Source organism: Dermacentor silvarum, chromosome 9, assembly GCF_013339745.2.
Source record: "Dermacentor silvarum isolate Dsil-2018 chromosome 9, BIME_Dsil_1.4, whole genome shotgun sequence".
NCBI lineage: Eukaryota > Metazoa > Arthropoda > Arachnida > Ixodida > Ixodidae > Dermacentor > Dermacentor silvarum.
The window spans coordinates 57,605,323-57,617,772 of NC_051162.1; the positions used below are offsets into that span (position 1 = coordinate 57,605,323).

Here is a 12,450-nt window from a genome sequence, read left to right on the forward strand (position 1 = left end):
CACATTCCACCAATTGTGACCGTGCAGCAGGTCTTCTCAGGGAAGGAATTGGACGCCGGCTGCTTGTAGTCGATGCAGACCTGCACCTGCTTGCCGATGAGCTTCTTGCGGAGGAACTCTCGTGCCTCATACATGAATGGGATGTCGTAGAGGGGCCGGAAGTTGCGCTCCTTGCCGCCTCCGCCACCACCCGGTGCTTGTTCCTTCGCCTCCTCGGCACGCCTGTGGCCAAGAAGGAAAAAAGGGATGACGTCTCAACAGAAATTGAGATCGACTGACAATTAGCGGATGGCGAGACCAGTGGGAGGTCCTCTTAAAATATGAGTCCAGTGATTTGACCTGGGTCGCATCACACTGGCGGACCACTTCCAGCGCACACATGAAAATCTGGTAGTGCTAGGTCTTGGCGCAGTCACACAACATGATGCACTGACAGCATCGCGCCTGATGCAAAAGCAACCCAGACAGCGTGAGGCGCACTCCTGCGTTTGTCTGGCCAAGACATTATTATGTCCCCTAAAGGGCGACCTAATGACAAATTGGCACCCTCTAAGTGACCCTCGGTTTTGGCCTCCCTGGGCAGGCATTGAAAAAACAAAAAATAGAGAAGGCTACAGCTAGGTATGCAAATGCTGCCAAGGAGAGCAGCTGTTGCCCTGACAAAGACAAGTGCCTTCGTCAATACGTCAGCTACAGGCTGAGGCTTCCTTTGTGTTGACCAATTCCAAGTATCCATCTTACTGTGACACTTTAGTTATGTTCGGAACATAACTTTAATGCAGCATTAAATTGAAACGAAATGATGTGTACTAAGCGTGCCGTACAGCACAGGCTCTGTTGGTTAACCACTGCACAGTTTCTTGCTGCACGGCCTTTTTCTTTGTGGACGGGGCAGGAGGAGGGCTCCACATTATTTTGACCACCTGGAGTTCTTCAACGCGCACTTTAATGAAAGTCCACGAGTGTATTTGCATTCCACCAACATTGGAATGCAGCCACTGTGCTTGAGAATCAAACCCAGGACTTTGTGCCTAGCAGCACCACGCTGTAGCCACTAGGCAACTGTGGCAGGTACCTGTATAACGCAATTCTTAGCTTCTTACCTCAACATTCCTTGCCATTTTCCAAGTTTCAGCCACAATGAATCATTACTGCACTGACCTCATATTCCCCACCAGTCATGCATAAGCTCTAGTCTTGAGGTAACAATATGGTTGCAGGTTCTATTCCGGCTGCAGCAGCAGCATTTTGATGAGGACGCAGTGCAATAACATCTGTGTACCGTGCATTGGTTGCACATTAAACAACCCCAGGTGGTCAAAATTATTCCGGAGCCTCCCGTTACACATAACCACGTGATTTAGCCAGGTAAAACCCAAGAATTGAATTTTTTTTAGGTACTGACAACAGATAAATGAGAAATTACACAAGAGCACACCAAAAAGCCTAGCCAAGTTGAAGGAATTCTCACTCACTTTGGTGGCCGTATGCTGGAGAGGAAGATCTTGCGCAGCTCATTGTCGCCAACCTTCACCACAAGTGCGTCGGCGTTGATGACCTCCATGACCTTGAGGCACCATGCAAGGAAGGCAGTCGCCAAAGTCAGCAGTCAGGCACACTCAGAAGGCCACAAAATACTCGCGTACACAATCGGAGCACAACCCTCGGGAGACACTATGGAGAAATGTTAACTCTTTTAATGTTAAAATGTTTTTTCAGAAAACTACTAAAGCTTCCGGATTTTGTTTAATGACTGATTTCACTATTGCAATATCAGCAGTTCAGTTGTTATTTGCTGCTGTGATTGACCGTAAATTATTTACTCACGTTTTTGAGTTGTGGATATACAAGGCCACAGAAACAATCAATGTGAAGTGTGATATTTCTTAGAACAGAATTCAAGTGTGATTTGTTATCCTCCATGCAACATGTTTCTGGCACAGTGAGGAAAGGAAACCACGGAGACGCTGGAGGCTAAGCATTTCTGTTCAGCTGCAACCACATGAGAAAGCTCGCCAGAAGCTCAAAATCGTCGTTACTAAGTTAAAGTTTGGAACATTATTAACTTTCCAAGTCTAATTTACTTGAGGCGAAACGTCCAAAACATCACGATTCCAGCATGGGAAAGGCAATTGTTTCTGCAACCGCCTGATGATGCACCGCCATTTTTAAAACTCAAAGGCAGACAGACTTCCGCTTCATTTCCACAAACTGTGCGCCTTCAAAAAATTACTTTTCTTGGTAGCTGGTGCAGTTTCATAGCTCAACATTCACACCAAAATGATGAATCCGCTGCCATTCGTCTGGTGCACTCGGCAGACGAAAGCAAATCCCTGGACGAGTGAGACTCGTCCTTGACACGGAAAGGCCTTACATCAGTCTATACCGATAAAGCAAACCTTCAAAGCTCTATTTTCGTTATTTCACGGTAAGAGGGTTGACTGCTACATGAGCAAACAAAGGCCAAACTTTCTTTTTGAAAATTTTTTCGGGAACTGTTGCCACTTCAGTGCGATGTAAAATTCTCCAAACTTGCCAAGCCCTGTCTTTGGCTCCTTTATATTACTGTGCAGTCCATCTTAACCAATAAATAAATTAACTACGCGACTGAACCTTTTGGTCAAAATGGTGAAAACGCAAGCGGCGATTTTTGCACACCCCAGATCCCCGGATGTACCAGTGCATCAGAGGTCAATGCGCAGCTCTCGCAATCTAGTAGTGGCACGCAGAAGTACACAGCACACAATGCGGCAGCATCGGGGCACAGGACGAGATTGCTCCTTCGTTACAAACTACCGTATTTACTCGCATAATGATCGCACTCGCGTATGATCGCACCCCTAAATTTTGTCGTAAAAATTCGATTTTTTTTTCCCCGCGTAATGATCGCACCCCGAACTTGCCGCAGCGATATGTCGTGTGCCAAGTCTAGCTGATGATCATCATGTTTACCATCTGTCGAACGTTACGTAAATAACTCTTCAAGACTCACCAAGTGAACTGCACACACCAAACAGATTCCTAATTTTTGCCAACCCTTGGCGGAAACGTGCCGTATTAGCATAGCAGTAAACACAAATGCCGTAGTTTTCACGACATGCCTGCCATGTGTTTCTACATCTGTGGCAGCTGAACGCGCCCATCTCTGTTTCTGTCCTCTAAAAGCGGACATGGCTATGCTGTTGCCGCAAATTTACCGATTTAAACGAAATAATTCATTATTTCGACGGAAGAAACTGTTTTCACGCGCGTGACGCACTCACGACCTCCATGACTCACGAGGAAAAACGCGATCGCTTAGCACCTCCGTCAGCCGCCATGTTTGTTTTGATCACGTGGTTTTGATATCCCGCAGTGTTACAGCGGCAGCCGCCTGTTGGTTGACTTGTTGTCATCACGCAGCAACAAGCTGCCGACGTGTTCCCATAATTCCTGAAAAAGCCGCGTCTTTTCACCATTCCGTAACGTGGTGGCGTGCTTTGGTGTTGCTTGTTGGAGTGCCGGTTCACGATGGGGCGATACGCGAGTTTCACTGCCGCGTTTAAGCTGAAGGCGGTTGATTACGCGCTCGAGCACGGCAACCGCGCTGCCGGCAGGCATTTCGGCGTCGACGAAATCAGAATTAGGTACTGGAAAAATCAGCATGAGAAGCTCATGGCTACCAACAGCACGCGCCGGGCTTTCCGCGGACCGAAAACTGGCAAGTTCCCTCACGTTGAGAAGGCAGTCCTAGAATACGTGAAGGACATGCGCAAAGACGGTTGTGCAGTGTCGTTAGAAATGATACAGACGCAGGCACGCACAATTTCCCGGAGGCTGGGAATTGCCACAAAGGACTTCCGCGCTAGTTCCGGCTGGACGACACGCTTCATGCGGCGAAACGGACTATCACTGAGGCGGCGGACGTCGTTGTGCCAGCGACTCCCATCCGCGTACGAAGACAAAGTCATCGACTTCCACAGGTTTGTCACGAGAATACGCGAGAAGAACGGCTTCCTGTTGTCACAAATAGGCAACGCGGACCAAACACCTTTGACATTCGACATGCCTCGAAGCACTACCGTCAACGAAAAAGGTGCTCGTAGTGTCCTTGTAAAAACGTGTGGTGCGGAGAAGCAGCGATGCACCGTGATGCTCGCAGTGACGGCAGATGGGCGGAAGCTGCCGCCATATGTTATTCTAAAGCGGAAAACTATTCCGAAGGGAAAGTTTCCACGTGGGATCCACATCCGCGCTCAAGAGAAAGGGTGGATGACGGCGGAAATCATGGTAGACTGGATTAGAACGGTCTGGGGACGAAGAGCAGGAGCGCTTCTGCTTCCTTCACTGCTTGTGCTGGATAGCTTTCGAGGCCATCTCGTCGACAGTGTCCGTGTTGAACTTAAGGAGCGGCGCACGGAGCTTGCAGTGATCCCTGGGGGTCTAACGTCGCTGCTACAGCCTCTGGACGTATCACTGAACAAACCGTTCAAGGACAACGTTCGGAGGCTGTACGCAGAGTGGATGGCGGCGGGCGACCATGATTTCACGCCAAGCGGGAAAATCAGGAGACCGTCCGTGGAAGTCCTCTGCTCATGGATTGTCGAAGCGTGGAGTAGCATCTCCGACGAGGTGGTCGCCAACAGCTTCAAGAAGACAGGCATATCAAACGCGCTCGACGGAACGGAAGATAACCTTCTGTGGGACTGCGATGACACTGCCGGTTCTGACAAGGAATCGAGCGGCGACGACACTGACGCCAGAGATGCTTCAGACTCTGAATGAAAGTTAGGGGGTCAGTGAATGAAAAAAATTAAAGGGCAATATGCAATGCATGTAGTTCCTGCGTAATGTGTGCGTTTATTACAAAGGTAAGCCTTACTCTACTTTTATTTTTGGTTATGTTCATGATAGCTATCGTAAGAATTCTGATACGCGACTTGTTTGCGTTTTCGGTGCTCAAAATATTATTTCGCGGAAAATTTACCCCGCGTAATGATCGCACCCCGAAATTTGCGTCAATTTTTTTTTAAAAAAAGTGCGATCATTATGCGAGTAAATACGGTATTTTCTCCAAATTTTGGGCTGCCAAGTTGGGGGTGCAGCCCTTACATGGGTCCATACGGTAGCATTTTACAACTCCAGCACCGCGAAAATACCTTTTCCAGAATTCTGCTGCATGCTGCGGAACAAATGTGCCGTTCTCTAATTTCAGAGCTATCTCGTCCTTCCTATCCCCGTGTCCACAAAACCAAACATTTGAAGACCCACCTTTCCTTCAAATCGCTGCTCCTTGGCGTCAATGGGGATGCCTGTGGGTGTGTAGTCCTTCCAGAGCCGCAACCGCTTCTCCTTGGCCTCCCTGCGACAGGCACCATTGCAGCAGTCAGCACTCGAGACTCGTGTGTTACCAAAACAACAAACAAGTAGGAGTGCGCAAGAACTAAAAAATTTTCTAGCGCAGCCGTGGCTGCTCAGCTGTGCTGATAAGCAGCCACCGGCTGCGCTAGAAAATCGCTGCTCATGGCTGTCAGCACAGCTGAGCGTATACGCACCCCGTGCATTTTGTTTTAGAGGTACAGTGAAACCTCGTTACTATGAACACCACATTATCAAGCTTTTCAGGTTAACAAACTTTGCTGAAATCCCCTGCTGACTGCTTATAGTTTAAATGTAAAAATACTTCACTACTACGAACTTCAGAATACAGTGGAACCTCGATTATATGCGCTCCGGTCATGCGACGACCCACATTTTACGACGGATTGGTTTGGTCCCGGCAAAACGCCCATAGAAATAGTGTATCAACCCTGTGAGGGTCGAATTTTTTCTTGCCAAATGCGACCCCCCAGGGTAAATTTGTTTTTTTGTTGCTGATGCAAGTTCTTCGAAAGAACCTATTTCACAAAAAAAATGGTCGTAATTTTTTTAGGGTGAAGTGACGAAAAAAATTGTTCGTGTTGTAAAATAGACAATATTTATTCATGAATAAGACGATAAGCTCACTGAAGAATGGTTGTGTGCACGTCCAGAAACCGAAACAAGTGAGAAGCCTTCATCTTATCGCCAACAAGGTGCGATAGAGCTTTTGTGGTCTCCGAAAACGGGAACGCAAAAACGGCAGCATCGATTATGTATATTCGTGCCTGCCCAGGAACAGGTGTAATCTAGCCGCGGTGAGCGATGGACGATTGAGTAAGAAGCGGTCACCCTTTGAAATTTGAAACCAGACAGTCATCAGTTTAGCGTGTGCAACAAGTGGGAGCCACTGCAGGAGAAAACTGAAACTTGCCGCGGCCGCGCACGCATGCGCCTGGATGCACGAGCGATAGCTGACACGCCATTGACATAAACAAAAAAAAAAAAAAACGGAGAGGCATCGGCACAAGTAAATAATTCCACGTGTTTCCGTCGAGTGGCAGCCCATGCCACGCGAAAGAAATGATAGAGACGCACTTTTTAAAAGTCAAGCAATGACGTACATTTACGTCATTGACCATTTTGAAGGTGTTTGCGGAGGATGTACAGTACATGTACGTCATTGACCCTGAAAGGGTTAAAAACCTCGATTATACGAAGCAATTTTACGCCGACCTCCGTGTATCTTTTGCGGCAGCCAGAACAGTAGGCTAGCAAACGACAAGCTGCAGAAAGTGGACACCGCAGTGCACTGGTTCGGAAAACCCGAGACAGCACCGGACTAAACAGAACAAGCCGGGAGGGGACTTTTTTTTTTTTATTGCGAAGGCGACGATGCATCAGCTTTTGCAAGTGCATGCGCCGCCCACATAAGTGTCGCCTAGCAACGCAGGTGCGGCTCTTCTTTCTTTCGCGCTTCTTTCTGCGACCATACCAGTTACATGCGCGGACAAATGTAACCTCCGTGCTCACGGGGATGCCACACAATTACACTTTCCGGACAGTGTCGTTTACATGCGCTTGCACTTTGGAATAGTTCAGGTGTCCGCCTGGAGCAAGACAGTTGCGCTGTCGTTGGCAAGGAAAGTGGAAAACAAATAAAAATTACGCTTTATGGATGATATGGAACTTCTTCTTTGTCAGTGGCTCTCTTGGCATCAGCCACTCTTTTGCACATGCTACTCTATATACGGTGCTGAGGTGGTGCGTGGTGGCGGAATCTATGGAAAATAGCAACAGCACATGCCGAGAGCCAACAGCGACATTTTCGTGGATAGCTCTTATGTTGACAACTGATGAACTGATGGGTTGGTGGGCGAAATGTTTAATTTTGGGGCTTTCACAATAACGACCTTTCAGAATAATTAACAATTTGCTGTGGTCCCCTGAAGTACGTTATACAGTGCAGTCCACTTATAATGATATCAAGAAGAACGAAAAATACGAGCGTTATAACCGATTGCTATATCTGGACTGCTGTAAAAAAAGAAAAAAATGGTGCCGAATACACCTTTGTAGTCCCCGTTGCAGGCGGTGAAGTCGTCAATTCCAAGAAGATCGGCAACTTCGAGTGCTTTCTCCTTAAGCACGCTGCCGTCGAAGTTAACTCCGGAGGCCCGCGCTTGCTTAAACCACTTCAACAGCGCCTCCTCCAGCTCCCCATGACGGGCTCCACGAGCTTGCTTTGTTGCGCCGCTGAATACCATGGCGTTCGTCTCGATCTCTTTCCGCTTCGACACAACGGTATTCACAGTAGACGCTGGCAGTCCAAGTTCGTTCGCTATGTCGATTCGCTTCCTCTTCGGGTTCCTGTCGACAGCCGCTAGGATATTCAGCTTGTCCCTAATCGACAAAGGCTTGCGCTTCCTCGTCGCCATGCTCGGCTGCATGCTACCGCTACCGATCGCAACTGTCACGAATTGCGCACTGCGCAGTACTGAGCTGCGTGTAGCCTTGCACTAAACCTTGCATCAGCCGCCACCAGCAGAAGCGGCGCGACTGTACAGCTAATTTTAGTGCGGCTAATGCGGCGGAGCCAAAAAAAAAAATAATAATAACTGCGCGTGCGCGTTAGAATCGAGTACGACACTAAATCTGCGGTACCATTCGGAGAACCCAAACTTGCGTGCGGTACTGGCGCAAACAGGAGAGTATTTTCGCCAGCAAAGCAATACGGAAGGCTTTGTCTATTCTGCGACGTTCCAGCCGCCACCAGCAGAAGCGGCGCGACTGTACAGCTAATTTTAGTGCGGCTAATACGTCGGAGCCAAAAAGAAATAATAATAAATAACTGCGCGTGTGCGTTAGAATCGAGTGCGACACTAAATCTACGGTACTATTCGGAGAACCCAAAACTTGCGTGCGGTACTGGCGCAAAAAGGAGGAGAGGATTTTCGCCAGCATAACAACACGGAAGGGTTTCAGTGGACGGAAACAGAGTGTCTATTCTACGACGTTCCGCTTCGGCGATACGATCGCGTTGGTGGTCTATCTTGAAAGCGATCTGCGACGGGGAGTCCGCCGCGCGCTGTTTTCGCCGCTTAGTAGTTCGCGTTGAAGCGAGGGGCGAGGTAACGCAAAGGTCAATTCGCTCGCCGCTGTTGCCGCGCTTCATCACTTCGGGCGAACGAGCAATGCAGAGAAGTCGCGGAGGGGAGAAATTGAGCTCTGCAGAGAAGCTGCGGGGGCGAACGAGCAATGCAGAGAAGTCGCGGAGGGGAGAAATTGAGCTCTGCAGAGAAGCCGCGGGGGCGAACGAGCAATGCAGAGAAGTCGAGGAGGGGAGAAATTGAGCTCTGCAGAGAAGCTGCGGGGGCGAACGAGCAATGCAGAGAAGTCGCGGAGGGGGGAAATTGAGCACTGCAGAGAAGCCGCGCGGGGGCCGTCTGCCACTTAGCGCTTCACAAGCACATGAGAGCGGCCTTTTTGCACACCTCAATGATAATTTTTCGCTGCAGAACGTATCATACGACCGCAGTTTGCTGCAATGCTGAACGTTGCTGCCGAATAATCGTATTTTCCGGGAACGTATTAACCGGAACTTATTAACACATGCCTCTATGGGGTGATGTTTATTTTTCGCGATTATGAACGTAGGAGCCGGGAAAACGTAGTAAGCGGGAACGTATCAACGAGGTTCTACTGTAATATGGAGTGCCTCTTGTGCCTTGAGTATGGCTTCCCGGGCGTACTCTGATGTGAAATTCAGGCTATCAGGCACAAGGGTGTCGAAAGGTAGCGCAGGGTCGCGGCCAAACAAGAGGAAGAATGGAGAGAAGCCTGCGGTATTGTGGCGAGAAGAATTATAGGCAAAGGTAACGAACGGCAATGCAATGTCCCAGTGGCAATGGTCAGCGGAGACATACATGGACAGCATGTCAGTGAGGGTTCGGCTGAGACGCTCGGTTAGACCAGGGGTTCTCAACTACGTTCATCCCAGGGAACCCTGCTAAGCTCCATAATGTGCCAAGGAACCCCCCCCCCCCCCACCGAATTAACCGAATGTCGTATTATCGAGGGTATCAAGAAAACATTAAACAAATGCTTCACTACGTCAACACGCGTTTATTTACTCAATGAATCGTCAAATCTTGTTTCTATTTAGCACAAGACTAGTGCGGAAGCTGAAATTCTCTTCATCGCATGACTGATTAGCGCTAGCAGCGGCGAAGGCCTCGTGACATCCTTCGCGGCGCGCGTTTTCATCTGAGACGCGCTTTGCACCAACGGGCGCACATCCCGATTATTTTTTCGCCACTCAGCTGCTCGCCAACAAATTGTCCGTCCATCGCGATGTAGCCGGTGCTTTTTATCTTCGACAGCTTTGCACTGAGTCAAAGCGAAACTACTGCTTGCCGTAACCGCTGCGGACGAAACCGCGGCCGCTACCGACTCGATCATGGACGGCGACTTACTGTTAAGGCAGGCGGCTGACACACGCACCAAGGCAAAACGAAACTACAATTCGCTGCAAGAAGTGCGGACGAAACTGCGGTCGCTATCGACGCTGCCATGGGAGGCGACGACGCAGTTGTGAAGGCACGCAGCCGACGCGCACATCGAGTGAAAACGAAACTACTATTTGCCGCAACCGCTGCGGACGAAACTGCGGTGGTTATCGACGCGATCAGAGATAGCGACTACGCACTTACGGAGGCACACGGCTAGCCGCCAACACGGTGTTACGCGCGGCGATAAACGCAAGAATAAAGGCTTTAAAGGCACAATTAGGCACGAAGCGCTTCGGCGTTGCTGTCAGTCACGTGCCACGTATGATTGTCGCTGAGGACCACGGCGATGCGGACTGCGCCGCTTCGTTTCGGTTGGTCGCTACGCCGTTATTGCTCTTCTGCGGCGCGCACTTGCGGTGCTCCGCGGATTTTTTTTTTTATTTTTATTATTATTCCACCAACGTATACGTCAGTGCGCACGCTATCGGCACCTACCCTATCTACAAATAGGAGAAAGGCGGCAAGCTACGGCTTCCGAGATTCAAGTGCGAAAGCTTAGGCGTGCTGCCCGTTCTCAGAGGTTGGGCGGCTAAAAGCTGCTTGCGTATTTATTGCTCAGTTCGCGCTTTGCTGTTACGCGCTGTTATGTGCTTTTCGACACTCGGACATGAGTAATAGAGGTTCTTTGGATCAAGCGCACCTCGTGTTCGCCGTTTTAGACACTTGTCGAGAGCGGGACCAGGGGAAAATTTATCAGTGGCTCGCGGAACCCCGAGCAGGGCCCTGCGGAACCCGTAGGTTCCGCGGAACCCACTTTGAGAACCCATGGGTTAGACTATTCGTTTGTGGATGGTAAGCAGTAGTAAGATTGTGTTTAGTCATTAACAACTTTAGAAAGAAAGTAGCGGCCTCGGTCAATGAGGAACTGTCGAGAGGCACCGTGGTGAATGATGATGTTTTCTAGTAGGAAATCGGCGACATCGGTTGCACAGCTTGTCGAAAGAGCCCGTGTGATTGGGTATCAGGTGGCGTAGTCTGTTGCTACAGCAATCCACTTATTTCCTGAAACAGACGTAGGAAAAGGGCCTAAAAGATCAATGCCTACACGGAAGAATGGTTCTCGTGGCACGTCAAGTGGTTGAAGGCAGCCAGCAGGGAGTGTGGTCGGTTTTTTTCGTTGTTGACAAAGGTCACACGCAGCAATATAGCTGCAGACGTCACGGTAAAGACCAGGCCAAAAAAAGTGCCGACGAACACTGTCATAAGTCCGCGACACGCCAAGGTGACTGGCAGTCGGCACATCATGAAGCTGGGCGAGAACAGTCCGGCGCAGATGCGAAGGGACAACTAAGAGTCGGTCAAGGCGCATGTTACAGCGGTACAATATGCCATCGTGGAGCTCAAACATTCGAAGCGAAGGGTCGGGTGTCGTTGAAGTCGTTGAATAAGGTCTTTTAAGAAGTCGTCCTGGCGTTGTTCCACTCCGATATCGTGAAAAGCACTCAAAGAGAGAACGATGACATGTATGCCGGCCATAGAAACGTCAGGTGGGTCGACAGGATGGCGCGACAAGCAGTCCGCATCTTGGTGTAACCGGCCATTCTTGTATACAACTGAGTAGTTGTATTCTTGAAGGCGCAGAGCCCAGCATCCAAGGCGCCCAGAAGGATCTTTCAGGGAAGAAAGCCAACTGTGAAAAGACTATGAATTGCAACTGTGAAAAGACTGTGAATTGCCGGCCATACAAAGAGGGGCGGAATTTTCCCACTGCCCAAACGAGAGCCAGACACTCGCGCTCAGTGATGGAATATTTGCGCTCAGCAGGGGAAAGAAGGCGGCTGGCGTAAGCAATAACACGTTCTTGTCCTGGTTGTTTCTGGGCCAGGATAGCTCCAATACCGTGGCCGCTGGCATCGGTACAGACTTCTGTTGGAGCTGATGCATCATAGTGAGCAAGAATGGGAGGGCAAGTAAGCAGCCGGATCAGCTCAGTGAAAGCGCCAGCTTGTTCACGGCCCCAAATGAAGGCAGCGTCTTTCTTAAGGAGCTCAGTAAGAGGGTGTGAAACATCCGCAAAATTGCGGAGAAACCGACGAAAGTAGGAGCAGAGGCCCAAGAAGCTGCGAACGTCCTTGGCGCAGGTTAGCAGGGGAAAGTCTTTCACTGCCCAGATTTTATCTTGATCAGGACGTACACCAGAAGAATCGACGAGATGTCCAAGCGCAGAAATTTCACGACGACCGAAGTGGCATTTGGATGAATTGAGTTGTAGCCCTGCCCGACGAAAAACAGATACAGTGCAGTCCACTTATAACGATATCGAGAAAAACGAGAAATCCGATCGTTATAACCGATTATCGCTATATCTGGACTGCGAAAAAAAAATCTATATCTGGACTGCTATAAGCTATATCTGGACTGCACAGAGTTCAAAGTTCACTAGCGGAAGAGAGGACGTGTTGTCCGTAATGGTAATGACGGTGTGAGGAAATGCCATGTTATGCAAAAGCAGGACATCCGGATTAGGGGATACGATGTAGTCACCGTCTGGAATGGGCAGAACGGGTGAAACACCTATGTAGGTAACGGCAAGGTGAGGGTG

General features: G+C 49.4%; 1 protein-coding gene across 1 annotated transcript in view; it reads right to left on the reverse strand.

Moving 5' to 3' along the window:
- Nucleotides 1-12,450, reverse strand: part of LOC119463614 (staphylococcal nuclease domain-containing protein 1) — a 44,139-nt gene that overhangs the window by 7,427 nt on the left and 24,262 nt on the right. The window contains exons 7-9 of the mRNA XM_037724440.2: nucleotides 5,251-5,341; nucleotides 1,476-1,567; nucleotides 3-222 (exon numbers count right to left, since the gene is read on the reverse strand). Coding sequence (XP_037580368.1) covers nucleotides 3-222; nucleotides 1,476-1,567; nucleotides 5,251-5,341 — 403 coding nt within the window. The remainder of the gene's footprint in view (nucleotides 1-2; nucleotides 223-1,475; nucleotides 1,568-5,250; nucleotides 5,342-12,450) is intronic.